Consider the following 27,861-nt stretch of genomic DNA (forward strand, 5'->3'; position numbering starts at 1 on the left):
TTAATTGATGTATATTCTGATCGACACCAGAATTGTTTCTTTTGTCCCTGAGTTGCCGTCTGCTGCGGAAGAAGCGGCTCTTGTCTGTTTCAGACACCGCTAATTGATGTGTTTGTTTGAAAATACAACCTCAAGCCAGGTATGTATTTTGCAGTTAACGCTGGCTATCGGATAGAGAAACTGAGGCGGGCTTAGGAGTCTGCTCAGAGATACGGATACGGCGGTGAAGGGTTCTGGTTTGAGTAGTAGATCCAGCACTTCCTAATTGTCTTATCATCGCCATTGTGAACGACCCCGTTGACACATCTATACGAGAAGTTACACCCAGCTCCATATGACAGCTGCTGTGGCCTGACAGAGAAAGACCACTAACGCATCTTTTGGAAATGCAGTAGGTGTACACGATCAGACTACCTTTTGTGTCTTCTTCTCATTTCGCGCAGTACATTCTCTTGGATAGCGCAATTCCTACATTCACACCCCAATTCTCCACCAGCGTTAACAATCACCCAACTCCATCCATGACTACTTGACTTGCTCCAAAAGCATGACAATTCTAGAAGTTGTAGGGAACCCCCCGGGAAACGACAGCAAAGTCACTTAACTTTACAGCGATCTGCACGTTCCCCTGAAAAGTGAGCGCACACGCAAACTTTAAAGAGATCCAACACTGACCAAATGATAACTGAGATTAGATGGAGGCGAAAGTGAATAGAGTTTTACGAATTCTGAGATGAGCCATAAACCTCACGTGTTTGCCAGGTTAATGCCCACCGTTACACGAGAAACGACCTATACATATAGAACGTGACACGGAAAGAAACAAATATTAAAAATATATTCAGCATTCTTGTATATGTCTGATATTTCTTCCCTCCGTTTCTGCTCATTATTAATCGTCATGTAATGAGGCAACGAAGGGGTTATCTCCAGTGGCGACCTTCAGGAGAAGACAAGTGGCAAATCGTAGCGGTAGACGGAGGAAGAGGTAATTGCAGCTGCCAATCGCGCTTATTAGCGTTAGCGCTTAGTAGCGCCTACCTTTTGTGCGGACATATCATCGGAGATTTCTCATCGGATGCCTAGGATATAACAGAATTTTCTTTATTCCGTGCCATTCACCAAAAGTCGGATTTAGACGTGCAGGGTGGTTTCTGCTTATAGGAACAGCGGGTGCGTTCAATAATATCGTTGTTACCGAATCCGAAAGTTAAGTTGAGGTTTCCTAAAAGAGGATGACCCGTCAGAATAATTTGTCATTAGAGCCAGGATATCACTAATGGACCTGATGGGCCCATCCTATGCGTAACAGTTTGTCCATTGTAGTCTAACTCCAGTAGCGTTTCCAATGTTTTCCAGCGTGGAAATAAGATAAAAAAAAAATTGTAATAATTTTTTTCTACGCATGCACCTGAAAAATGTATTTCGTTTAGAGTTCAAATTAGTAAAGAAGATGGCAATAGGTGACAAGCTACGGGCCAAGATGGAACAGCATGAAAATATCTGAAAATATATATAAACAACCGGTTTGACGTTAATGATATGGCTGAAGTTTAATTGAAGATCCATAACCATTTACCTTTAGCATCTACTTTATTAGTCTATACAGCTGCCTATAGACTCAGACACATAAGGCACACGAGAGCTACAGTTACTTGAGATTGCCATAACTATTACAATTTAACTATCTACATTGCACAGCTTTAATATCACTGGTTATTTGGACAAGATCCTCTGCCTTGTCCTAAACATTACAATGATAATGTATCTTCCACTCAGTTCGGTCACCAATTCTATTTGGAACAAGGTCAGGTCACCTCACAAGAGGTATAAGACGTCTGTAATGGACCAACAGGAAACGTCTGCTGATTCAGAAAACGCTACATTGGACGCGGGCTCGAGTGCTGGAAAAAACTCCAAGTTGTCTCGCAAGCATTCTTCATCCACTTCATCTATTATATCACGTTCTTCGAACAATCTTTCCTCGAGACGCAGATCGGAGTCTCCTTCTGTGGTTTACCGCTCACAAGCCAAAAAAGCTACCGGTACTACTATCTCATCTTCGAACGCTTTAGCAGGAAGATCAAACTCTTTTAACACAAGTCCAACTTTCACATCTCCCCCAAGCATCATAGTTGGGCTGGGCATGACTTCACCTGTGAATTCATCGAGTTCTTCACTTTTTGACTACCATGGTGCTGGTGCTGAGGAGCCTCCTCAGGAAACTGCCCACAACATCATTCGTATTGCTTCGCCGACTGTGGATTCTGCAATGATGTCCCAGGATTACACAATTGATGTCCCACTCAGAATGATCGATACCAACCTGTCATCGTTCAACTATTTCCCAGAAACTCTGGGCAACGATAATGAAAACTCAGATGTCTGGAGCTATAATCCGGAGGAAGGTCATACTTACATTACCAACGAAACCAAGAAAATGGTTCGTTTCACCTAAAACTTATTATTTCGCGGGCCGACTTAAACACATTCACAACGCATTAAACTTGCATGAGAAGAACAAGGTGAGAGAGCGAATCTTTCGTTGGAGCATTACGACTAATTGTACATAGAGTTGAACCATATAGAGTGAATTTAGATACATAGCCTTCACAACTACTTAATGAGATACACATTACAAACACAACAATAGTGCTGTAGAGGTATTCTATCTACGGAATGACGGCTCTAGCGCCTGGCGGTCATAAAATAGTAAAATCAGCTAAGTCAAGAAAAATGTGAAACCTGTTACTCCATGAAAGAATTTAGTCAAACCTAATTTATTCATGGTCAAGTATAACGGATCGACACTATATACCAAACCCCATACACAGCAAAGTAATGAACTTGTAACAAAAAAATTGCTAGACAATGAGACGGGAAGGTTCACAGGAAGATTGGCCGGGCCCGGGAGCCTATTGCTAGCGTGCCCAATTATTTCCGTATGCACCAAGAATATATGTGACTTCTTGAAAGAAAACTTTTGAATCAGCTTCAAATTGATAAAGCCGGACACTGTTAGGGCCGATACCGTTACATCCATCAGCCAACTTTTCTTGACCAGTCAAACTCAATGTCCGGGGTAAGAATCTCAGTCTTGTATAAGTGGAGTCATCTGGCATTTCGTCTGCTATCAGCAATTTATATGCGGGGAGCTATGAACAACACGGTTCTATTTAATTGATAAAGTTTTGAAATTACGGGCCGGAAGAACGGTCTTCTATAGAGGGTCTATGTTTGCCGAAACTTGCTAGATGTATCTATTGCCCACTCAAATTCTTGTAAATTGAATCTTTCTGTCATTAACTGACAGTCACTAGTTTTGATCAGAGGTACACAATTTTTTCAGCGATGTAGATGTGATGGTGCTGGCACATCGGAATACTCTTCTCTATGGAGTTATTGCCGATAAACGTCTTTGCTGCTATTGCCGTCGTCCGGTACAGCGTCTAGGTCAAGCAGCAAATCCTTCTGATCCTGTATGCCACTATCAGAGATGCATGAAGATTTCTTTTGGATGTGAAAAATATTAATAATAGGAAGCAAGTGAAGGTTATATAATATAGCTTAGTTCCCTCCGGAGCATATTACTTAGTAATTTATAATGTTATTTTTTGCCTTCGTTAATAACCATTGGTAATAGAGACCTATACTAGAATTTACTGCAAACCCAGAAACTAGTCATTTTGAAGAAGTACTTAAAGAGGGCAACTTGTCAATAATTATCAATAACTCGTTGAATAATTTTTGCATCCTATAGCCACTACTTTTCAACTTCCAATGTCAGGCAGACCAAGCACTATCACCCCAATCGTAAACGGATTTTCTACTATTACCAAGTATAGCATTTTCGGCATTTTAACTGTCAACAATCAGATTTCAACAGTGGTGTATTCATTGTATCACAAGATACTGGGTACTGATAATGCACTCTATAACAGTGATGAACATGATGAGAACAGCTCGAAATAAAGTGGGTCATTTATTTCTGAACCCAAAGCATACCGATAACAATAATGAGGCGGCAAAAAGTAGACGAAGCACCGAAGGTATTCGAAAGAAAGGCGGCGACAATATTCAAAAAGTTAGCAGGTATATTCCAAGTTCTAAGAATCGTGTTACGGTACTGCGAGTTATACCAACGAATTCCGACAAGCAAAGTGAGCTTCCTCAATTTAAGATTCTGCACCCTCCAATAGAGGAAAGAGATTCACACGATCGCAGGATACTAGGACTGGCGGTTGTCGAAGTTGAGAACCCTGCTGTGCAAACATATGCGCCAATGGCAGACATGCTGCTTCCGACATTAGTGGTTCGTTGTTTTACCAACGGAAGCACCAAGTCATCTAACACTAGCATTATTACTGAATGAGACTTGCAACAGGTCCTTTCAGGTTATTTAATTAAGTAGATTAATAGAGACATGGCATTGTGAATCTAGGCTGTAGATTATTTTTAAAGGAAAGAGATATGGCTATCGGAAGATTCTTCCATGAAGTAAGAGTTGACGATTTTCTTAATGGAGGCCGTTCACCCATTGAGAAGCATAGAATCGCTTGCAGATTGTCACCTGCGCTAGGGTACAATAGAAAATAGTAATTACGAATGATAACTACATGGAATTCCGTTTAATTGGCGTGGCTTACTTTGTGCCTGAGAAGTCTCAGCCGGCCGAGAAACTTGATCTGTTCAGCCTTGCATTGACCAGAATTTACACAAGAAGGCTAATTGTTAGGAACTGCAGGATTTCCAACGAGGAAATGCTTGCAAATATTTCAGCAATTGGTTTTATCTTTAGGAACTCAGGAAATTGGCCTCTAATTAATCCGAGATATCCGTTTGAGCAGCAATTAATTATAGACTATATCTCAAAGTTGAAGATTTCAAGATTGGTAACAAGAGATTGTAAATTTGTTGTCAGGAACATTTAAGTGCAGCAACTCTAAGTACACCACCACAAATATACCTCTCCTAACAGAATTTATGTGCGACATTTTTCTTCCAACACCGCGACATCGCCCCTTCCACTGTAAACAATCCACTCTAAATATAACACGAAAGTCGAGTTTCGACCGTCTATGTACAGGTTGTCAATCACAAATAGCGAGCAACGCACAAAAACGCATCTGGCCAGATCCATTTTCAATACTTTTGGCTACTTCTTCTCTTCACAGCCAGAGCCTCCAGACAAGTCGAACCAGCTAGAAACACAGTGGCACTTCACAGTCTGAGTATCTATACTGCTTCATAACATTTAAAGAGTTTTCAGTCACACTCAGCGCTTTTTCAACAGTACTGAAACCTCATCTCGAATTTTTCCCACGCTAAGTGTTTTTCAAGGGATACACAGCCATCCAGCTTGAGACTCTCGTAGACCACAGCACGCGTGCTACACTCGCTTAATACAGACATCAAGATAGAGATATCGAAGAGATTGCAAAGACAAAAGGATTGTCTTCATATTTTCGATAGAAATCTAGAATCTGAAATTTACTGAATTGATTAATTTCAAATCTTCGAACACTGAATTCAACGTTGTGGACAATTGTTTACAAGATTTCTCCATAACAATCTTTTGGCTAATCAGCTCTTTATAGTCATTCACAACTTCATAAGTGTTTCACTAGAAGAATAAATTTTATAGAAAGTCAATTGATTCTTTCTGATTCTTTATCCATTTTCAAACCAACATGCACATAATATTTACACTTGCATCGTGGTTCTTAACTTCCACGTTGTTCTATTCGTTAGCCTCAGCTGACGTTGACATCACTGCACCAAAGCAAGGGGACTCATTCTCTGGTTCCGGGGGTCTGGCTTCTTTCAAAGTCAGTTGGGATGATGATTCTTCTGATTCTTCTGACGAATTCTCATTGTCCAACGTTAAATATTATACCATTTTGTTGTGTACCAACACAAATACGGAAATCGGTTGCGATGACAAAAATCCTCTTGTTTTCCAACTACCATTAAGTTCGAAGTCAACAACAGTAACTGTTCCTGCTAGCAACTATCCTAATGGTTACTACTACGTTCAAATCTATACTACATTCAAGTCTGGTTCCACGACTGCCCACTACTCTAACAGATTCCATTTGACAAGTATGTCTGGTACAAGTATAGCCTCAATTATATATACCATTACTGGTGCTGGTCCCGCGGCCGATACTTCCGATATCGACGGAGGTTCAACCACGTATGCTTCTTCGTTGTTTACGATTCCGTACACTATGCAAACAAGCACCAAGAGATTTGCTCCTATGCAAACTCAACCTGGAAGCAAAGTCACCGCTACTACCTGGAGTATTAAGTATCCTACCAGTGCTGTTACTTACTACACCACCAAGGGTCCAAAGCCTGTGGTTATGTCTACGATCACTCCTGGTTGGGACTATACCCCTACTTCTTTGCCTAACGCAGCATCCGTAGCTCCATATCCAAGTTACTTCTATCCTGCCAGCGACAGAGTCAGCAAGGCTACATTGAGTGCCGCTACCAAGAGAAGAAGATGGTTAGACTTGGACTAAGCGCTGCTTAGTTAGTTTGCATTATTGTTTTAATATAAAGTCAATTGTATTTGATCACAATTATAAGTATCTCTTCGTATTCCCTAGTTATATGTATCTAATTTATTTTAGTATGTTTCTCTGTTACAGGTTGTTCTGAACTCTACTTGATAGAAGAAGTTTGTTTATTGAGTGAAGAATAGAGGTATTGCTTAAGTGAGGTTTGAAGAGAGATACATTAGCCGAGATTTTTGTTTCTCGCTATGCTGACTCTATTCATAGTACGATGTCACCCAATTCTCTTTATTTGAAATATCTCTACGATTTGAGTTCACTCCCCAATTGGAATGAGTCGGTTATTATAACCTGTTTCTCATCAATTGGCAAAAAAAGGCATAGCCTATATTTGGCTCTGGTCTTCATAGAGGAAACAAGGCTTGGAACTGGGGGAAGAAAAGACGCGAATTTTCCCTACATTATCGACTATTCTCTTCTACGGCTTGAACCACAGATAGTTTCCGGGTCAATCGGCGATTAATCATAGCCCTGTACCCCTGGTCAGTTTTCACAAGTCTCGACTGTTTGTCTTTTCTTGGTGGGGTTTTTATATAACTTGTTAGACTTGTCACAGATTTCAAGAATCCACAATGTGTATGAAACATCCCAAGAAATTCTTGAATATGAGATTGCAAGATGTCGCCAATGCTGCCAATGCTGCTGAAGAACGCTATGGAGGCAATGTTGGATCCTCTGTCCAAGAAGGATGTTCTGCTAATCTAACACAAATGCATATACTTGATGATGTTTCGGATGATGAGACATTAGCTGAAGAGGCTATACTACCGCAACTAAAGAATGCTAGGCAACAACACAGACCACATCAAAGTAGCTATAGCGACGAAGTTTATGATGATAATGCCGAAAATAACGAAAACAAACCTCACCAACTGGACAGCTCTAGCGTAGAGTCATTTGACATAAGTTCAACAACAGAAGAATACTACAATGAAACAAAGAAGATACTCCAGTCTAAATGGTTCAGGATCGGCAGACTCGTACTCATATTGTTATTCATAGTATTTCTAATTTACTGGAAGGCTCTGGAAGCTATTCATAGACTATCAGAATCATTGGAGAAACTAAGCAAAGAACCTATAGACTGGAATATATACGATAACAAGGGCGAATTGGTCCGGGTGGTGCACCTTGACGGTGTCCTGAGATAATTATATATTCATTTTTAATCTACTTGTTAGAACAACATAACGATTTAGGACAATTTGAAGATGTAAATCAAGTTCTAAACTTGATATTGATAAAATATGCCATATGCGCATCTTTTAGCATAGCGCAGATTCCCAAAATGGAGAGAACGCGCAAATTCGAAGAGCAATATCCTCGAATTTTTCAGCCATTCCCCAGTTATCATATATATCTGGGAGAATTCCACAGTCTTCACTGAACTCCTCTTCTTTCGTTCGAAAAATATCAATTAAGTATGAAATTGTCCCAATTGGCCCTTCTTTCGTGTTTGACACACGAGGCACTTTCGTTTTCCATCCAAGACCAGAATCCCCAGATTCCATTGCCTGTAGGCACAGAAGACGACGAGTTCGCTGTTTCCTTCCTCGATAGTCTCTACGGAGAAGTTGTTCGTTCCGAGCAGTCATTGCAGCACAAGAAATCACTTCTCAAGCTGAGAAAAATTGCTTTGTTCACCGAAGAAGAAGAGACTGATCATTTCAAATCACATCATCTTCAGCTGTTATCAGATTCGCAACTCAGCTATGCTCATGGACATTACATGAAGATGCAGTCGAAAGTTAATCTTCCCTCCGATGACGATACTTCTGATATTCTTATGGACCAAGGAATTTTTGGTGGCATTTTGACCTATGCCCATTTGCCCCATTTCAATTGTTTCGATCCACAATTCATAGACGATTCAGATGTGCACAAGATAGACATAGCCATTGTCGGAGCTCCATTTGACACCGGAGTCTCTTTCAGACCAGGAGCTCGATTTGGTCCCGAAGCAATCAGGAGATCGGCGAGAAGAATTGGAGGTGCTCATGTCAGAACCACCAAGAAGAGAAAGAACTACCCAATTGACCCTTATGATGAGACTACTCACAATTACAGCATTGTCGATTGTGGAGATGTAGCCATGTCACCTTTTGACAACAGAATCGCCTTGAATCAGTTATACCGTGGACAGAGAGTGATACACAGGCATAAAACCAACATTAACTTGGTCCCAAAGATCATCACTTTGGGTGGTGATCACACTATCACCTTGATGGCATTGAAATCTGTTTCTGAGCAAATAGGAAAACCGGTACAAATTATCCACTTCGATTCCCACATTGATACATGGAACCCTAAGGTTCTAGGAGGTGGAATCACCAACTACATGTCTCTCAATCACGGTACATTCTTGCACTACGCTCATGAACAAGGGTATATTGTAGATGGTGGTAATTATCATGTTGGAATCAGAGCTCCGTACATAGACAATGTCTACGATGGCCAGCATGATATAGAGTGTGGTTTCAACATCATCAGTGCAAATGATGTTGACAAGTTGGGAGTGTCTGGGATTATCAGGAAATTGAAACAAGCAGTCAAGACAAACCCTGTTTATATTTCCGTAGATATCGACGTCTTGGATCCAGCTACGGCTCCAGGAACGGGAACTATGGAAATCGGAGGCTTGACAGGAAGAGAGTTGTTGAGCATCCTTGACGGGTTGAAGGGTATTGAATTGGTTGGAGCAGATGTTGTAGAGGTATCTCCTCCATACGATACAAACTCAGAAATTACTAGTTTGGCTGCTACTTCAGTTGTTGACTCGCTCTTGAAATTGATGGTGGTGAAAGGTGTAGAACAGTGATAAATAGGTGCATTCTTTAGAACTCATATGGATTTGTATTCAACTATTAAGTACTAGGCCACAGTGTAGATACTTTGATTCAATATTATTCCTCAGGTGAGTACAAGGATTAATTGCATTGGTGACAATATCTACAATATTTGCAACGAGTTTGCAAATAGTTATTATAATAGTAAGCGCAAAATGGCTGCGAAAATTGGAAAATATAAAAATAGATGAGCGCAGATTCTGGTAGTGAAAATCTATACGTTCACCAGAAGTTCCAGTACCTAAAGTTTCTTCCCTATTATTGTATAGCATCTTATGGAGACACTCTCTTGCTTGTTGTTTCGTTCCATTATCTTATCTCTGCAAGTTTAGTGGTTGCCTGGGAGATGGAACAGTATGCAATGAGATAAACTGACTACAGGAACCGAACAAAGATGCCCAAGGAGGCTTTTTTCACGGCTGTAGAAAGAGAAGCCCAATGAGACTACAAAGGGGCAGATACGTGCAAAATTGTTTACACTATGAATTAGGGTCAATGTATTGGAGACTAAGAATTTGAATTTCACTCCAAGAAGTTCTGGGGTGATGATCTCATAGTACATCTGGCCATGCCAGGGTGCAGATCTGGATTTTATTGTGCGATACCAGATCCAAGAATTTCGCTACGGTTGAATCAGAAAAACTTGAACAGACAAGAAACGAAAAAAAAATCAAGACAAGACAAGACAAGACATGACAAGACAAAGTCGGATATCAGGACATTCCCTGCAACGGCGGATTCTTGTATTTTTGCATCTGTACACTTTTTGTGTATTTTAATATTCCGTCCATAAGGAGAGCCTCTGCGATAATTGTCTCACAAATGCCTTTTAGCCAAAAGCCAACGGAGCTCTCTGCTCGATTTGCATCTCTGGGCACCAGAAAAATTTTCACTGCTTTCAAGATGGACACCAGCTTCCGACCAGCAGCCGTAGTTAATGTTGTCTATCTACCTTGGCCCAGCAGCCGAGAAAACTCCCGAGTATTGTAGCTCATGTAGCCCAAGGCAGTGTTGAATGTCTCGAGTTGCAATCTGGTAGCTGCACGCAGGCACACACGCACAAAGCCCCCCATTGTATAGCTGTTGTTGAAGATGGCTAAATTTCCAGATATATACTTCTTCTTTCCAACCCCAGTTCAACCTTTGCTTCCACCCATTCTTTGCTACTTCTATCGCTCGCAGACAGACGTATAGTTCGACTGTTAAGACTTAGAATCAACACTCTGGATTCCGCAGACGTCTCATCTCACGACTTCTTGTGTAGTTCTATCAATAGCCCAGGGGTCACCAGATCTCCACCACATTCGCTTAGAACAAATATAGGCACATTCAGGGACCGATACGACTGGTATAGGAACTCGCGAAAGAGCCAATCAGATCGTTTGACAAGACCTAGAGAGCCCGTCCGTGATACATTTATTGCAGTAGTAATTATAGGGTTAAAAATAGTTCACACAAAGACCCTCATTGTAAACAAGAGCTAATTTGGCAACTCATCTACAGCCGCAATAAACATCACTCCAATTACTGCGTGATACCAACACCACTGCTACATACTTCTGCTATAGACCACTATCGTCGACGTACCGTCAGTCTGTGTGAACTTCATCAGTCATTCCCACTGCGTACAATCTATATACTCGCACTATTTCATACTAGGTAAACAAACAAGTGGGACCACAGTGTTTGATCAGTATAAATCATATTCAAAATATTAAGCACTGCTATTATCCATTCGTTAATATCACTACCGTACCGTCCATCAATACCATCTCCATTGGTATAAAACATATCACCGTTCCATCCCATTAACATTTTATTTGGCAATACTACCTAAAGGATATTGCTATATTATCATTATATTAATAACCATTAAAAATGGCCAGAAGAGATCTCACATACAACGAGCCCAAGACGGGAACAAATGCAGACAATCCGTTTGAGTCTACGGAGGCCGACTCTTCATCGCTTGAATCGCGTCAGCCATCTACAAATTCACTGTCTTACTCCAGCAGTCCTACAGACCAAATGAATACACAATACGGACGTCCTTTCCACACTTTTCTCAATGGTAGTGGAGGTGTTACGTCTAGACTTCTTTCAGACAATTCATCGCTGGACGATGCCCACCCCAACTTGGCTCCTCCAAGGCTAAATCCCGGAACAGCTCTTTATACACCTGTAGATACCAGCAGTTTACTGTCTCCTGTGTTTCCTAACCAAGGCAGTCACAGTGGAACGAATCTGATGTCGCAGCTGTTGTCGCAACCTCAGCCTTCTACTATCGTTCCCTCTGAATACGACAGATACCCCACTATGGCTGGTTCCAGGGTGGTGTCGCTGTCGTCGTTGCAGAATTTGAACAAGATGGCAGTGCTGAAGAACGATGGCGATTCTTCACTGGTTTCGTCTGGACCTTTGTCTTACGACTTTAGCCCATTTGGAGGCTATCCAGCGTCGTCTTTCCCGCTCTACATCGACGAAAAGGAGCCAGACGATTACTTGCACAATCCAGATCCAGTCAAAGATGCCGAATATGACAAAAACCGATTTGTATACGATTTGAAAACCTTGGATAAGCGTGCTTTGGGGGGCTTGCTAGGCGTAATTTTCTTACTCGTGGCTGCGATTTGTGTTTTTGTGGTTTTGCCTGTTCTCACCTTTTCGAGAGCTGGGGTCCACTATACGCCCGAGGAGTACGAGATATTGACGCATTACCAATATCCTTTGCTTAGTGCCATCAGAACCAATCTAGTAGACCCAGATACTCCTTCTGATGCTCTCACAATAAAGGCACAAGATGGATCCAACTGGTCACTTGTTTTCAGTGATGAATTCAATGCAGAAGGCAGAACCTTCTATGACGGGGACGATCAATTCTTTACTGCTCCGGACTTGCACTACGATGCTACTAAGGACTTGGAATGGTACTCTCCGGATGCTGTTTCCACTCAGAATGGAACCTTGAACTTGCGCATGGATGCCTTCAAAAACCACGACTTATTCTACAGATCTGGGATGCTCCAGTCTTGGAACAAATTCTGTTTCACGCAGGGGAGAATCGAGTTGTCTGCCAGGTTGCCCAACTATGGTGATGTCTCGGGCCTCTGGCCAGGGATGTGGACTATGGGCAATTTGGGTAGACCTGGTTATTTAGCAACTACGTACGGTGTTTGGCCCTACGCATACGACGAATGTGACGCAGGAATAACCTACAACCAGTCGTCACCGGATGGGATTTCGTACTTACCTGGTCAGAGATTAAACAAGTGTACTTGTTCAGGTGCTGACCATCCCAATCCCGGTGTAGGGAGAGGAGCTCCAGAAATCGATGTTATCGAAGCTGAAGTTGCCACAGACAAGAACCATGTCAACCCCAACATCGGTGTAGCCTCGCAATCGATGCAGATCGCTCCAATGGATATCTGGTACTATCCCGATTACGACTTTATAGAAGTTTACAATGCTTCGGTCACTTCTATGAATACCTACACTGGAGGTCCGTTCCAGCAAGCTATTTCTGGAGTCACGAATTTGAACATTTCCTGGTACGAAAGAGGTGCTTATGGCCACAACTTCCAGTACTATGGCTTTGAGTATCTCAATGACGACAAGGATGGCTATGTCACCTGGTTTGTGGGCAAGGATCCTACCTTCACTCTCTTCGTAAATGCTTTGCACCCTAACGGAAATGTAGGCTGGAGACAGATCTCCAAAGAACCAATGTCCATAATCATGAATTTTGGTATTTCCAACAATTGGGCTTACATAGATTGGCCATCCTTAGTCTTCCCTGCTACTTTCCGTATTGACTACGTTAGAGTCTATCAGCCTCCTGATCAAGTCAATGTAGGATGTGATCCAGAAGATTATCCTACTTATGACTATATCCAAAGTCATTTGAATATTTACAGCAATGTCAACTTAACTAAGTACGAGGATGGGGGCTACACCTTCCCAAAGAACAAAATAGTGGGATGCTAGACATTTTTATACGCAATGGTTTACTTTATGTATTATTGGTCGGATGTGGTCTTATATTTTGTTTTTCTGGTTTTAGTTCTGTTCGTTTGATTTACGAAAAATTAATATATTTCATTGGTTTCGTACAGTAACTTAATGTAACTTGGTAACATGCTTCTCAAAAATTTCTCGTAGCATTGATACATAACTAAACTATCATAAAACTATCTAAAATAGTGGCCATACATGTTCCATATCTTTCTGATGAGTTCGAGTTTCGTTTTCTCGTCAAAGTTGCTGTTATTCAACTCGTTCAAGTCCCTTATCCAATCCTTTTCAAGTTGTTTAGGAATGATGAGACTAGCACTAACGATCAAGTTGATGATTTCGATTAACAACTCTCCTTCGTAGTTATTCTCAATTGTGACACTGTCTTTATTTTCATTGAGAAGAACCAACAAGTTCTCTATATTGTTTAACGACTTCAAACAAACGATATTTACTTGCTTTCCATTGACAATTACTGGCGACGCAGTTGTCAAGTAGTTCCAGAACTGATATAATATTATTAGTGAAGGGCTGACAGATACGATGCCAAAAACCAACTGTTGCGACTTCAACAACTTGTCGATACCATTTATGGCTATTCCTCCATCAACCTTGGTCTTTTGGATTTGAATAAGAATCGATCTTATCAAAGAACCTCTTACTAGAGACTTGACGGGACTACGAATTTCTGTTTCATACTTGTTCATCAACATGGTTAAATCACCATTTTGAATCAATTCATGAACTTGAGACTTGTTAACATCAGTTATCTTCTCATCATCAAGGAATTGTAACACCATTCGTTCAAGCGAATCGAGATCTGACCTAAGAGATTCCTTAGAGGTAATTGTGAGATCATCATCATTTCGGAGGATGTTCAACATATCAGTGATTGGCTTTATCAACCAGTTCTTGAAAAAGCCTATTGTAGTGTCTACCAAGTTGTGTTTGACCCATTGCACGATTTCGTATCTATTATTGTAGATGTTGAGAGACTGTGAAGGGCCATACAATACAACAATCATTAAAAGAAGCCAATAGCGAGTCAAGAAAGAAGGTTTACGGATACTACTATTGTACTTTGAGTCGAATTCCACAACACCATTCAAAATATTGAAGATTCGGGCATTCTCTTTTTCAGAACTCTTGACAGAAAGAATTGTTTCTAAGCTCGAGAAAATGCTTTCCTTATCGTTCAAGTCTAGCTTGATTAAAGTGTCGATCATAGCTGTGTTGGACTCAATTTCCTGGTTGATCTGGCCAATTTTGCCATTGATTTCCAGGTTTATTAAGTTCATTGGCGTCTTCCAGATGAACCTTATAGCAGACTTGTACCAAGTATAAGTAGTACGAGCAGATATGTTTACTAGTGATATGGTAGGATTAGTGTTTATGAAGATTGCCTTGAGAGCTTTGCGAATTGACTGATATGTCACATTGAGATAGAACTTAGTCTTGACCCATTTAAACCAGAGTGGGTTATCTTCCTCAGTTCCACTGGTTTGGGTTGTGCGGTAGATTTCATCCTTATTCTCAGCAACTTTATCCAAAATATGATGGTATACAGTCTTTCCAAACTCATATAGCTTTATTGGGGAGATTTGGACAAAATAGACAAATTTGCTGAATCGGGAATTGTACAAATCCTCCCAATAAACGTTCTGGCTCTTAAGTTCAAGAGTCTTGTAGATCAACGAATTGGAAAGATTAAGTGTAATGAGATAGATATAGTAATAATTGAGCAATTGATTGGTTGACAGGTTGATACTGTTCAACTTTGTCTCCACAGTCGAATCTATATCAATGTCTTTAACTGGGGCGTATATCGAGGTTAGCGGTTTCAAACTTAGACTAGAAACTCGATTGAACTTGAAGTTTTCAATATTTAACAGATAGTACAACTCCTGGAAAGATTCCTGGAGAATCTTGAAATCACCATAGGATTTCTCTTGTTCAAGTACAAGTAAGTCACCTTTATCTTGTAAAGACTGCTGTAATTCCACTGAGAACTCGCTCAATTGACTGGAAAGAAAGTGTGCAGTAAGCTCATTAGTTTCCGTGAACTTCTGCTTGATTTTCAAGGAGATGCGATTATTGTTGTTGATCTCATTGAGGATCTTGCTGGACCGAGACGAGCCCACAAGCCCTGGAGTGAAGAAGTCCATCGAGAATCGAAGAAGAAAGAAGGATAAAGAAATTATGGTGAATAAATAAACGGTAGAATAAAATGGTAGAAATAGTCGATTCCATACTGCATTCCACTCTCCATAGTCTATTATGCGACATTCTGTAAGACACGCATATAACCAGAGACTAAAAGTCAACACTTTTTCGTATCTATACCTACAATTATAGTAACATATTTCTACTTTATTCCTTTGTTAGTTTATTCGTATGTATCTAGTCGTCGTCGGTATTTTTGTCGTCCAAAACACCTGACTCCTTGATCAACGAGTCTATATCAGAATCCTTCCAGATCTTATGGATCACCTGACCGGGATTAATTTTAGACAAGCTCAAGGTAGCAAACTCCAACTTTTCGCTGTTCAAGTTGGACGAGTCCATGGTCTTCGACAAGACCTTGATGGCCAATTCACAGGCTTCCTTCAACGACAAGTCGTCCTTGTAGTCCTTTTTCAACAACGTCTGGGCTGCAGAGTTGTTGGCTCCAATGCTGGTAGCCTTCCAGCCTGAGTAGTTTCCTGAAGGATTCGACGTGAACAACTGGAACTGATAGCGGTCGTCATATCCCGCATACAAAAAACTTACACCAAACGGTCTTAAACCACCGTGTTGTGTGTATCCCTGCTTGATGTCACAGACTCGTTTGATCAAGATTTCACAAGGAATCTCTTCGTTGTAAGTTTTCAAGTAGCTCTGCGCATTGACACGGGCGTTGTTCACCAAGATAGAGGCATCAGCAGTCATCCCAGCTACAGCACATATCATGTTGTCGTTGATGACGTATAACTTTTCTGCCGAACCATCGTTATCCAACAACTTGGATGTGACTTTTTTCTCACAGGCCAACACCACTCCTTCAGTAGACAAGATACCAATGGCAGTCCCAGCCATGGAAATTGCCTCTTGCGCATATTCCACTTGGTACAATCTGCCCTCAGGCGAGAAAATGGTTGTTCTGGAGTCGTATCTTCTGGACATATTAGTGTATTATGAGATTGGGACTTCTAAATTGAATACAAAAGTTCAGACTATTTTGAGATTTTTCAAATTTGTCTTCTGAAAATCCAGCAAAATGAAATCCAGTAGTCGTTTCTACGATGTTTGTGGGTCTTCCTCTAAAGATCGAGCCAAAGACAACGCAATTGATACAAAAGTGTTAGATCTAAGAAGGAATAGACAAACATGTATTCAATCTCAATTGTTAACAGTGGCAATTCGTTCTGGAAAATGGACGTACTGCAGAGAAACACTAGAGCAAAGGTAGCATAGATCTGAGCCTAAGCTGGGCCCAGGAACAAGAGTCAGAGAAACACAAACCAAAATAGAGTAAAGCTCCCAAAAAGACAGTATACTTACAAGATGATCTCCTAAATTGTTTCACCAAATTTTAGCATGTATACCACAAAAATTGAGCCTGCTGCATATCCCTTTATTACCAATCTCCAGTTGTAGAAACTCACGTGATTCACTCATACAAACACACCAAATGAATTTACATGCATTTACTCTAATCTAAACTCCACAACTCTTTGTCTTACCAAGCTCTCCACATTCCGATGAGAGTATTTGTATCCTCGCTAAACGTGCCGATTGGCTACTCTACCCCAGACTTCCCATCCCTCTATTGGCCAATAGGCGCTCACCAGCAAAAGTACCAGGAACTGTTTCTCTATTACTCCTTTGACATTTGGAAGTTCACAGTCTACTGGACACTCATACTCTTTGGCGGAGTATACAGCACGGTTGGTGTTATATCGCTAGCACATAACCTTTTCAGCTCATACAGACACAGATTGCCGATTCTGAAGCTTTCGATGGCTGTGAACATTACTACAATGGCGCTATGCATATTCATAGGACTTTTCCGTGGTTTCATATCTAGTGCTGTAATAGGCATTATGCTAGGTGCTATTTACAAAGCCGGCTCATTAACTATGAGTACATGGATTCCGTTGAGTTGGGGCTGTGCACAGGTGTTATTTGATATTTGTACATCGTATCTGACAAGTCTGATATTGTTGTAGACTTGTGATCTCAACATTCAGCTATTGCAGGACTTTTTTGTAAGCAACTTGCAGGTTTATAACATATGGTGACAGATATCTTTGCACATTGTGCCAGATGAGACGATAATGATTTAAAGACAGGGACCTAATAGAATAATGTATTTAATGAATCATGTAGATATAGTGGAAATGTGAAAAGCCGGTTGTTCCATATCGGTAAATGGTAGCGCCACACAGACTATACATGTATAGATTTATCTAAGTACAATTAATTGTCTTTTCCTTACTCTTTATCAACATCCTAATAACAATGCTATCTTTACGGGAGAATTTCGATATCGAGTTTCTTTCCATAAACCAGCTTAGCTATGTTTTCAACAAATTTTGCGAATCCACCAATTCGAGCCAGTACACCAGTTTCTGTATTCATATAGCTAGCAAGTGCTTGCATCTTATGAATAGATATGGAGCACTCCACCCTTCTCACGAGAAACTTATTGACTATTTGAAGAAGCACGGCCAACAGAATATATACGATCGTCAGTGGTGTTCTACAATTCAGCAGAGAAGCTGTGAGTTTCAGGAAACATTGAATACGAAATTTGACACGATCTTAGCTTCATCCAATGCTTCATCAAGTCCACTGGACAACCAGCAACTATTTTCCGAAGTCAGACAAGGAGTTGTAATTGCCATTATCGAGACAAACTACCAGAATGCGCTTAGCTTTCTAAACAAGTATTCTACCGTAGTTCAATTTTATACCCAGCCTAGAAGTCTTGCTCAATTGAAAGAGAATCGGTTCATAGAGTATTTGTTCTTCCAGTATATTGTTAGCATATTCGACCTTATATGGTTTCCGTTGGACAGCTTGCAACAGCAGCAGTTTACATTCACACGTCGTGACGATAGTACTTCAGGAGGCTTCAAAAATCTAGATTCCATTGCAAAAAAAGTAAACAACTACTACACGAAGTGTGAGATGCTACTAAGCTCCAGCGTGCCAGAAGAAGAAGAAATTGAACATATTAGTGACGAATTGTTCTACTTCTGGCTTGTAAAATTCTATGGTTTGACAGTTTTGTTTAAACAGTTTAAATTCTTGGAGTTTCATGAGGAGTTTGATGTACTCTTTGTGAAATACCAGACGATTAATGCTCAGATAGAAGCCAGCCCTTTATTGTTGTTGAGCGATAATCTTCCTATCCTCAGATCCAACATCCTTTCTATGTACGGCATCGTAATGATCTTTCTTAAACCCTTCAACTCGCTTTCGTTGATGGATGTAGGGAATGACGACGCCCTTCTAGACTTGTTTAGTGCCGAAGAAGACAAGTTTGAGTATTTGCTTTACCACGAGGTCATGGTGCCGTTGTCAGAGTCCAATAACAGAAAAGCAAAGATGAACTTTTTAGAAAACTCTAGATTTCTGGACATGTTTGTAGCTTGTTTGGACTATCTAGCGCCCGCAGTACCCAAGTCATCTACCTCAGCATCGATTAATTTCATTAGATACTTGAACTTGATCATAGACTTCAAGAATTTCTTGCTTATCCTCTCAGTCGTGAAGCAGGCGCCACGTCTCAAAATGATAGAACTTTTGGGTTACGACATTAGAACGATGTCTGACTCCTCGTTGTCTGCTACGACCCACAATATACTCTCTCTTATGGGCGCTCTTGGACTCGGAAAGATCGGTGTGGGCTATAGAAGTCACCAAGATGTATTTTTCAACGAGGGTCACGATAGTAAACTAGCAGTACGCGAACTTCAAAGTAGAATGGACGAGCTCACCAACGATCTTCAAGCCGAGAGTATTGCGATCACCATGACAGGTGCGTTGCTCGAGAAATTCTTCAGCTAAAATGTTATGCTATGATATTTATATCTATCTGTAATGGTATATATATGCTATAATGATTTATATAGTTTATGAATCAATTTCATCATATAGAGCCTTGCACTTAATGCATTGAAACGGACATTTCCAATATCCAAGTCTACAGCCCCTTCCGCTGAATCGGAGAAGAGTAGTTGCTTTACTAAAAAGCATGCTATCATAATGAGATATACTCCACAGTCATCAAAGTTATCCTGTTGGTCACACTTCATCCTTATGATATCTATCTTGGTCTTGTCGCCTGCCTTGAATATGCTTTTACACGATTTCAATCTCTTTATCAATTCGTTCAACAAATTGGTCTCAGATTGCGATGCAAATTCGTCTCCATCAATAGCCATGGAGTCGTACAAATAGAGTCTATTCTCCAAAATCGACAAAAGCGCAAGTGCCCAGTGATCGCCATTATTAACATCTTCCAAATCAATGTCTTCGTAGTCGTCAATGAAGTTGATCGGTATAAATATGAACTTCAGCTGCTTCAATTCATTAATAGGAAGAATATTTTCCAAGTCATCGGTGACTGGGAAATGCAAAAATAGCTGTACCAAGGATGGGTACAACATCTGGACCTGGTAGTTGAATTTTTTAGCCGGATCTTGACTCTTGAGGAAGAGCTGGTTAATAAGCTCGAAAATAAGTGAAATATTGTTGTCATTGAGCCACTCACCAGGAAGAATATGGTCTAGATCCGAGCTATAAAGTGCGATAGAATGGTACTGGAACAACTTGAAATCGATTGATTTGGGTTGTTCTGCCATTCTGAGGATATTACTATGTATTGATTTTATACTGCTTTTGGCTAGGAATGGATTGAAGATTTCGAGTTCAGACATGTCCCTGTCTTTTCCGGAACCCAGTAGCTCTTGCTGTCTCTTGATATGCTTATTGCGAGCAGCATTAATTTTCTTCATTTGTCTCTGTTCCTTTTTCTCCAGTTTAGTGAGCCGTTTCTTTCTAGTCGCGTGAATGCTGGAATCGTCGTCATTACCAGGTGTCTCTTCTTCACTTTCGTCTACTTCATCAGGCAAGTAGTCGTCCCAAGGTAGCTGATCAAATCCATTGGATCTGGTAGCCAGATGCCTACCTGGGCCCGCACCAGAACTGTCGTAACAAAAGCCCTTGGCAGAGTCGAAGACAATATGTGGCATTAGGGCAGCAATGAAAAGTGCTGAGCGTGGAAATGGAGCATAGGAAAGGGCTCTTTTCGTGGATCTGTGGAAGCACAGTTAGTGAAATTTGATGCTCATAGTTAAGTTGTTGAACCCATATCCAGCAAGCGCATCTCACGCGCAATTTGCTATACTTAAGGAAGCTTCTACTGGCCACTTACCTTAACAAGATATTGAAATAGACTTGATATCTGTTGCATAGTATTCAAAAGCTCTAATTGATTTACATATTTCATTACAGTTAAGATCTCAAATATCCTTGTTTTTATACTTTACCGAAGTAGTTTTGTTCACTCGTAGTTGAGCTCCGCATCTATAATTTTTCAGATCCCAGAAATGCACACTACTTCTCGAAGCTTTGCTCTACAAGTGAAAAATTCACTACTACCATATTTCCATTGGATATACATAGTTGATATACTTCCAGTGCCATTATGCTTCGTGCCCGAAGTCTTCATCCTGTGAGGATATGGAAAAGAAGTCGAATTTTGTCAAATCTTTCAGGTAATTGTGATAGAACATTCACTAGATCCATTTCCATCGACTCTAGACCAAGCCAATCCATTCCCTACAATGTTGGACAACCTACACATGAAACTAGACCTCATTACTTGCCCACCCCTGGGAACTTGACTCCGAGCATTTCAGCTTTGGAATACTACAACAGAAGATTGGCTCTAGCTTCGAAGATGCCCTCAAAGTCTATTGCTATACTTGTAGGAGCTGACGTCAGGTACAGTTCGGGAAGTGTATTCTACGAATTTCAGCAGGACAACGACTTGTACTATATGACAGGTTGGTTAGAGCCCCATTCAGTGGCTATTGTGGAGAAACGCGCAGACAACGGTGACGACGACGATGTGGTGCTACATATGCTTGTTCCACCCAAGAATCCTCAGACTGAACTCTGGGAAGGCGAACGACTGGGATTGGAAGGAGCATACGATTATTTCAACGCAGACTTTGTAGAAGATATAGACAGTGCCAGAAAACATATACTGCAGCTTCTAGAACGCAACGACTATGTTTTCTGGGACGATAAGCTGGTTCTGGCCAAACTGACTGTAGGCTCCCGGTTTCTGTCGTTTTTCACTGGTTCCAATGCTCCATCAGCTACAGCATCTAGTATAGCAGAACTTATAAAAAGCTCGGGCAAATTGATTCAACCATTAGCAGGAAAGATAGCCGAACAGAGAGCTGTCAAGTCAGAGGCCGAGATCAAAGTGATGCATGTTGCAGCGCAGATATCTTCTCGAGCAATCAACAAGGCTATGGCTAAAGTTGGCTCAGAATCGCCTATCTATACCGAAAAGACTTTGGCAAAGTATTTAGACTACCAGTTCGTCAAAGGTGGCTGTGACAAACTGGCATACATTCCTGTAGTTGCATCTGGAAAGAACGCTTTGACAATCCATTACACCAGAAATGACGATCTTTTGTATAGGGATGAATTGGTGTTTATTGACGCTGGAGGCAAGCTAGGAGGTTACTGTGCTGATATATCAAGGACATGGCCCAACTCTCCTAGAGGATTTACGCAACCTCAGAGGGATATCTATGAAGCCGTTTTGAACACCAATAGAAAGTGCATAGATATGTGCGACGAAAGTAAAGGTTATTCGTTACATGATATTCATGAGTTCTCTATCAAGTGCTTGTTAGAAGAGTTGAGAAACTTGCCTGGATTTTCTGGAGTATCTCAGAACGAAGTAGCACGTACCTTGTATCCTCATTATATTGGACATCATCTAGGATTAGATTTGCATGATATCCCATCAGTTTCGCGTTTCAAGAGACTTGTAGAAGGCAATGTCATTACCATTGAGCCAGGTCTCTATATTCCGCAAGACAACAAATGGCCCAAGCATTTCCAGGGCATTGGTGTTCGAGTTGAAGACGATATCGTCGTAGGCAGCACCCAGGACGAAATTATAAACTTGTCCAGCGGGTGTGTGAAGGAGGTTGCTGATATTGAGGCTTTAATTTCTAGTGGAAATGCTACAACTCCAGGAATTGACGAAGAGTTGGTCATATTGGATATATAATGCCTGAAGAAACCTATTATGGCATTAAAGTCTGCTATTGCATACCATATCTAGATTGTGCTCTTTAAATATCTAGGTATAGAGTCTACTGCTGACTACTATATCATCTACTATGTAGATGCATAATCTTTCTGTACATACATGTTCATAATAGTGTATCATTCACGATTTTTAGCTATTTACAAAGTCATGACCACTAAAGTAGTACTAACGTCCAATGTTCAACAACAACGAGTTTTTGGATCCTTCTTCACCAGCATTGCCCTTTCCACTTGGCAAGTACGATACATTAGGCGAGTTGGCCAATGTCTGGGCAATATCCTTAGAGGCTTCTAATCTTCTGATCATCAACAAACCGTCACCAGCCTTAGCAAGTGCTTTGGAAACAGTTTCGGCACTTTCAGCTTCACCCTCGGCTCTGATGATATTGGCTTTTCTTTCCTGTTCAGCCTTTTCGACTAAGTACTTGGCTCTCTCGGCATCTTGTTGTGCAATTTGTTTCTGTTCCACGGCCTTAGTGAACTCTTTGCCGAAAGTCATATGAGTGATTGAAACATCTTCCAACTTGATGTTGAACTCATCAGCTCTTCTTGCAAGCTCCTGTCTGATACGAGCTGACACGACTTCTCTCTGGGTAATCAACTCAGCAGCATCGAACTGGGCTACAATAGACTTCAACACTTCGTTTCCAATGGCAGGTAACACTCTTTCATCATAATCCAAACCCAAACTCTGGTAGATCTTGGGCAATTGCAACACTTCAGGTCTGTGCAAGACTCTCAATGTCAACGAGACATTCTGCAAATCTTTGGAACCAGTCGTGGTGGCAATGGTTTTAGGCTTCGTTCTCACATCATACACAATTGCCTTCTGCAACCATGGAATCAAAAAATGGGTTCCTTCTCCAATGACATCTTTCTGAACCCCATTCAATCTGTCGAAAATAACGGCTCTCTTGCCTCCTTCTACGTCGTAAATGGCCGATTGGCCCAAAGCCACAGCCAAACCTGCGGGTATGGCAATTCGGGAGATGAACTCAGCAAATCTCTGTGACATAGTATGTAATATTTGACTTGAAGAAAAATAGATGGAAGTAGGAATTGTAGAGAGATATAAGTGAAATATAGGATTGAGTATTTAAGAACGGTGGTGGCGAGTAGTGTGCCAACCGGGAAATGGAACTCTTGAGAGAAGGCATTTGTCTCCCATAGTTAAGCAACCTGCTCATAGTTAAGGAATCGATTGCAAAAAGTAGAGAACTACAATTCTCTTTGGATCATATACTAACAGCATACTAGCAGTAATAACTTAGCTGTATACATTGTGTAATCCGCGTTCTACAAGTCAAGAATATTATCTTATTTGTTTCTCTTTTCAATTTCTATTAATAGTGAGGTTCTTATATTAAAGGATCTTAGAAGCTGAACAGCACCTATATAGAGCGAGAAATGCAAGGCGAACGTCACTGGAAGCTGAAAGCTACTTAGCTATTTGGGCTTTTGCGCTACTAGGATATTGCGCTATTAAACTGACATGATCTTATAGTACGAGATAACGAGAAGCAATAGCAGTCTACTACTTCTTCGTAATGCAGGAGGAATTTACAAATGTATACTACTTGATTCTTGACTATTCAATCAAGTAGACCAATGTCCAAGCAGCACCAGCAGCTACCGAGCCGATAGCCACCATTTGTAGACCTTCTCCGTACTTCTTGGATCTGGCACAATCGTCTCCCAACGAAATGGAAGTCTTTACGTAACCAAATACAAACAAAGTTATAATCATGACAATAACAGACACCAACAAGCCGGTTTTGACAACCGTGGTGAAGAAGTAGGGCAAAAGTGGGACAAATCCACCTAAAAAGTATGACAGCCCGATGGTTAAAGCCGAGGTGAATTCTCTACCTTCTGCAGGCTCTTCTAAGCCTTTGCCGAATCTAATAACAAAATCAATCAACATCTTTGGCTGCGAGTCTAAATCTTTTAAGAATGAAGCAATGGTTTGTTCTGTAGCTCCTAGCTCAAACATGATTTCTGCAGCTTCCTGGTTGATCAATTCTGGTTTGTTGAAGAATTCTGTTTTTTCTTTCTTGACTTGTGACTTGTAGTATTCTGATTCCGAACGAGCAGCCAAGAAACCACCAAGTCCCATAGAGATAGCCCCGGATACCAACTCGGCCATACCACCGGTGATGACCAACTTGGAGTCTCCAAGTGACGACAAACCTGCCGTCAATGCAAAAGGAACAGTCAAACCGTCAGACAATCCAATGATGATGTCGGACATGACTCTGGGGTCGAACTTGTTGAAAAAGCCAACGTCCTCGTCGTCTTCGGACGAACGAGAAGATAACGAATTCAATACGCCTTCGCTGTCGGCCAAGTCCTGGCCTCTGTCTGGCGTCGAAAGACTGCCGTATGGAGCTTGTGCGTTGGCTAAGAGCTGAGAGGAAGACTCAAACTCTTCGGTGCTCTTGGCCTTGTTGAAAAGACTGGACACGCCGTTCTTGATGGCAACCAATGACATTATGGATATGTAGATGTTATGATTGAAGGATCAATGAAAGGATGAATGAAGATCGACAAAAAGAGCGATCGGGTTGATGTGGTAGAGGAAACTAGAAAATTATGATGTGGACGTGAAGTTTGAAAAATTGACAAGATTCAAAGTTTGTGAAGTAAATCTGAAAATTGAAATATTGAGTCAGGTTCGCAATGGCTAGATGGTGACCTCAATATCAAAACAATAATATTCAAAACTTGCAATAAATTGGATATATCTTGAGTTTGAGATGTTGCTGATACAAATCTTTCGGAAGTGCTGAGTATACTTCTTATATGTTCGCCTGTTTCTGCTGTGAGATCACGGAGATGAGATGAATTTCAGCAGATGAAGTACAATGCCGAATTCGCGTTAGCTCAGTATGGGGAAGCAACTGAGTCGTTCTGTGGAGAAAGCTGATAGGCTGGAGCAGCTGGGATACACTGGAAGGGGAAGACGGAGCAGCGATGGGGCAGCTGCTATATATGGGTCCGTTTATATGGGAGTGTCAGCCGAATGACGATACAAAACATCAGATCTGAAAAATGATTCAAGTCACCAAATCGCAAGACTCATCTATGTATATATACATACGTAAGGGAAATTTTTTCCGCAGACTACGTCTGGCACAGATGCACTGGGGAGAAGCGGTTTAGGCTGCACGTGACGTGATTTGTCGGTTGTGCTGACATATTAGCGGGCTGTGATTGGCTGGATGCGGTGCACGCAGCACCTCGCGGCTGTCAATCTAGACCGTGCTTACTTATCTGTGGCAGTATTGGTCAGGAGGGGATTTTCTAGACTTTCACTACGGTGAAAGGGCTGCTGTGGATCAGGGGTCAGGGAGACGGCACAGAATCGGCAGGAGAGCTACGGTGAAGGAGAAACAGGGAGCTGGCTGTGGAAACAGGTGTAGTTTTTGCTTAGCCGTTTAGATGGGAGAATGTGAGAATTCCGTGTGGTTATTATATTCGCAATGGGGTGAATCGGCTCTGATTATTATAAATTATTATTTGGCTGGCGGAAGAATCTGACTGGCCGTGCGATTCCTACCAGGCTTCGGTGATTTCGTCCTTGAGCCAGTGCCAGCATCATATAAGTTAAGTATGTATGAAGTATAGCATGCCGTGGTATCAAGCAGCTCTTAATCTCTGGTTGAGCACTGATGCTGCGTGCTTCTCCCACATTCACACACATATACTCATTCACAGAATTCATGTACTGAATCGGCGTAGAGGGCAAGTTTAGCCTACTCGGTTGTTAATCAAATTCTGTATGGCCAATTTCAGTAACCGAGAAGCGATTCTAGACTACGGTTCTACACGGAGGTTCTACGCTGCGACTCAAAGCTGTCAATGCTACGAAAGTCGTTCCAACTGCCTAATTGGTGACAGAGTACTTGATGTATTTCTGGGTTCCTTGCACAGCACTGATCCCAGATATTTGCACCCTGTGGTGATGCGCTGATAACAATGTCGCCCAACGAGCGCGACATCTTCTCGAACTCCAAGATGCGAGTGACATTCTTGAATCCGTACTTCTAGTTCTCTTCCATATAAGGACACTTGCACGTATACTTCCCCAAGGCTTTTGCATCCCATTGCTTGAAAATGTCTCTGGCCTCTCCACATATAAACACCATCTATGTCCACAATCTCAACGACAAGGTGTCACTCAAAAAGTTGCGCCAGTCACTCGACGAAATCTTCAACAAATTTGGCACCATCATACAAATCACAGCCCACAAGAATCTCAAGATGAAGGGCCAGGCTTTTATCACATTCGAGACAGCCGAGTCTGCTGCCAAGGCATTGGTCAAACTCCAAAACCATCAGCTTTTCAACAAACCCATTAAAATACAATATGCCAAAACCAACTCAGATAACTATTTTACGCAAGTCGCGAACGATCCAAAACCAATAGAAACCAGAAAAGAGTTGAAAGCAAAACAGCAAACCAAGAAAAGGACAGCCGACGAGTCAGAACAGAAACCCCAGAAGAAGAAGATCAAAATCGACGACTGGAAGAAACTTCCTCCAAATAAAATTCTCCTTCTTCAGAACTTATCTGGATCGGTGGACCAGACTAAGCTTTCTTCTTATTTTGAACAATTCGCTGGCTTCGTCACTGCCAGACTTGTTAAAGCCCGTAACTTGTCATTTGTAGAGTTTGAGAACGACCTGGCTTCTACAGAATGTATTTCAAAAGTCGATCTGGTCGTGTTGAAGGAAAACTTTGGCGACGAAGCCTTCTTGACCTACGCAAAGAAATGAAAAATCCATAATAGACTAACGATGGTATGACTAAATCTTGTATTATAGTGCTACTAAATAGAGGTATTAACTATCCTTTTTAACGAATGTAGTGAATTCCCAAATCTATCTTCAAAGTATGGACTCCAAATTGTAGGCGCTAAACAAGTCGAAATCAGTGTTGTAGTACGTTTGTGATGCTCCGATAGAATCGCTATTTGGAAAGTATGGGGTACGATTAGGATCAATACCGAACGACACCGGGGCAATGGACCCATCAAAAACTCCCTTGAACAAAGCTGAACCTTGACGAGATC

At 41.2% G+C, this 27,861-nt stretch overlaps 14 protein-coding genes across 14 annotated transcripts; 9 read left to right on the forward strand and 5 right to left on the reverse strand. All coding sequences in view use genetic code 12, as the record gives it.

Annotated features, from left to right (window-relative positions):
- Positions 1–1,762: 1,762 nt before the first annotated feature.
- On the forward strand, positions 1,763–2,458 carry AGA1 (A-agglutinin attachment subunit precursor; the record flags this gene model as incomplete). The annotated part of the gene is made up of 1 exon (XM_001382547.1): positions 1,763–2,458. The coding sequence occupies one exon, from the start codon at positions 1,763–1,765 to the stop codon at positions 2,456–2,458; it is 696 nt and encodes a 231-aa protein (XP_001382584.2).
- Positions 2,459–5,188: 2,730 nt separating this feature from the next.
- KRE9 (Cell wall synthesis protein KRE9 precursor) lies at positions 5,189–6,585 on the forward strand. The gene has a single exon (XM_001382548.1). The coding sequence runs from the start codon at positions 5,691–5,693 to the stop codon at positions 6,525–6,527; it is 837 nt and encodes a 278-aa protein (XP_001382585.2). The 5' UTR covers positions 5,189–5,690; the 3' UTR covers positions 6,528–6,585.
- Positions 6,586–7,153: 568 nt separating this feature from the next.
- PICST_30072 (predicted protein) lies at positions 7,154–7,732 on the forward strand (the record flags this gene model as incomplete). Its single annotated transcript, XM_001382549.1, has 1 exon — positions 7,154–7,732. The coding sequence occupies one exon, from the start codon at positions 7,154–7,156 to the stop codon at positions 7,730–7,732; it is 579 nt and encodes a 192-aa protein (XP_001382586.2).
- A 578-nt stretch (positions 7,733–8,310) lies between these two features.
- CAR12 (arginase) lies at positions 8,311–9,399 on the forward strand (the record flags this gene model as incomplete). The annotated part of the gene is made up of 1 exon (XM_001382550.1): positions 8,311–9,399. One exon carries the CDS (start codon positions 8,311–8,313, stop codon positions 9,397–9,399), a length of 1,089 nt encoding a protein of 362 aa, XP_001382587.1.
- A 1,195-nt stretch (positions 9,400–10,594) lies between these two features.
- Positions 10,595–13,533, forward strand: KRE7 (glucan synthase subunit involved in cell wall assembly). The gene is made up of 2 exons (XM_001382551.1): positions 10,595–11,507; positions 11,652–13,533. Exons 1-2 carry the CDS (start codon positions 11,306–11,308, stop codon positions 13,409–13,411), a joined length of 1,962 nt encoding a protein of 653 aa, XP_001382588.2. The 5' UTR covers positions 10,595–11,305; the 3' UTR covers positions 13,412–13,533.
- An 81-nt stretch (positions 13,534–13,614) lies between these two features.
- On the reverse strand, positions 13,615–15,603 carry PICST_55245 (predicted protein; the record flags this gene model as incomplete). Its single annotated transcript, XM_001383092.1, has 3 exons — positions 13,615–14,886; positions 14,980–15,363; positions 15,400–15,603. The coding sequence occupies 3 exons, from the start codon at positions 15,601–15,603 to the stop codon at positions 13,615–13,617; spliced, it is 1,860 nt and encodes a 619-aa protein (XP_001383129.2).
- Positions 15,604–15,794: 191 nt separating this feature from the next.
- Positions 15,795–16,766, reverse strand: PICST_81403 (predicted protein). The gene has a single exon (XM_001383093.1). It carries the CDS (start codon positions 16,598–16,600, stop codon positions 15,839–15,841), a length of 762 nt encoding a protein of 253 aa, XP_001383130.1. The 5' UTR covers positions 16,601–16,766; the 3' UTR covers positions 15,795–15,838.
- Positions 16,767–17,178: 412 nt separating this feature from the next.
- PICST_40580 (predicted protein) lies at positions 17,179–17,646 on the forward strand (the record flags this gene model as incomplete). Its single annotated transcript, XM_001382552.1, has 1 exon — positions 17,179–17,646. The coding sequence occupies one exon, from the start codon at positions 17,179–17,181 to the stop codon at positions 17,644–17,646; it is 468 nt and encodes a 155-aa protein (XP_001382589.2).
- Positions 17,647–17,938: 292 nt separating this feature from the next.
- PICST_30078 (predicted protein) lies at positions 17,939–19,492 on the forward strand (the record flags this gene model as incomplete). The annotated part of the gene is made up of 1 exon (XM_001382553.1): positions 17,939–19,492. The coding sequence occupies one exon, from the start codon at positions 17,939–17,941 to the stop codon at positions 19,490–19,492; it is 1,554 nt and encodes a 517-aa protein (XP_001382590.2).
- Positions 19,493–19,539: 47 nt separating this feature from the next.
- PICST_42365 (predicted protein) lies at positions 19,540–20,679 on the reverse strand (the record flags this gene model as incomplete). The annotated part of the gene is made up of 1 exon (XM_001383094.1): positions 19,540–20,679. The coding sequence occupies one exon, from the start codon at positions 20,677–20,679 to the stop codon at positions 19,540–19,542; it is 1,140 nt and encodes a 379-aa protein (XP_001383131.2).
- A 455-nt stretch (positions 20,680–21,134) lies between these two features.
- PICST_67038 (X-Pro dipeptidase) lies at positions 21,135–22,905 on the forward strand (the record flags this gene model as incomplete). The annotated part of the gene is made up of 1 exon (XM_001382554.1): positions 21,135–22,905. The coding sequence occupies one exon, from the start codon at positions 21,135–21,137 to the stop codon at positions 22,743–22,745; it is 1,611 nt and encodes a 536-aa protein (XP_001382591.2). The 3' UTR covers positions 22,746–22,905.
- A 47-nt stretch (positions 22,906–22,952) lies between these two features.
- On the reverse strand, positions 22,953–23,801 carry PICST_41824 (predicted protein; the record flags this gene model as incomplete). Its single annotated transcript, XM_001383095.1, has 1 exon — positions 22,953–23,801. The coding sequence occupies one exon, from the start codon at positions 23,799–23,801 to the stop codon at positions 22,953–22,955; it is 849 nt and encodes a 282-aa protein (XP_001383132.1).
- A 304-nt stretch (positions 23,802–24,105) lies between these two features.
- On the reverse strand, positions 24,106–25,788 carry PICST_67039 (transmembrane Ca2+ transporter). Its single transcript, XM_001383096.1, has one exon. The coding sequence runs from the start codon at positions 25,275–25,277 to the stop codon at positions 24,375–24,377; it is 903 nt and encodes a 300-aa protein (XP_001383133.2). The 5' UTR covers positions 25,278–25,788; the 3' UTR covers positions 24,106–24,374.
- Positions 25,789–26,902: 1,114 nt separating this feature from the next.
- PICST_40739 (predicted protein) lies at positions 26,903–27,565 on the forward strand (the record flags this gene model as incomplete). Its single annotated transcript, XM_001382555.1, has 1 exon — positions 26,903–27,565. One exon carries the CDS (start codon positions 26,903–26,905, stop codon positions 27,563–27,565), a length of 663 nt encoding a protein of 220 aa, XP_001382592.2.
- Between the last annotated feature and the right edge of the window lie 296 nt (positions 27,566–27,861).

The sequence above is a fragment of the Scheffersomyces stipitis genome, chromosome 2, assembly GCF_000209165.1.
Source record: "Scheffersomyces stipitis CBS 6054 chromosome 2, complete sequence".
Lineage (NCBI taxonomy): Eukaryota > Fungi > Ascomycota > Pichiomycetes > Serinales > Debaryomycetaceae > Scheffersomyces > Scheffersomyces stipitis.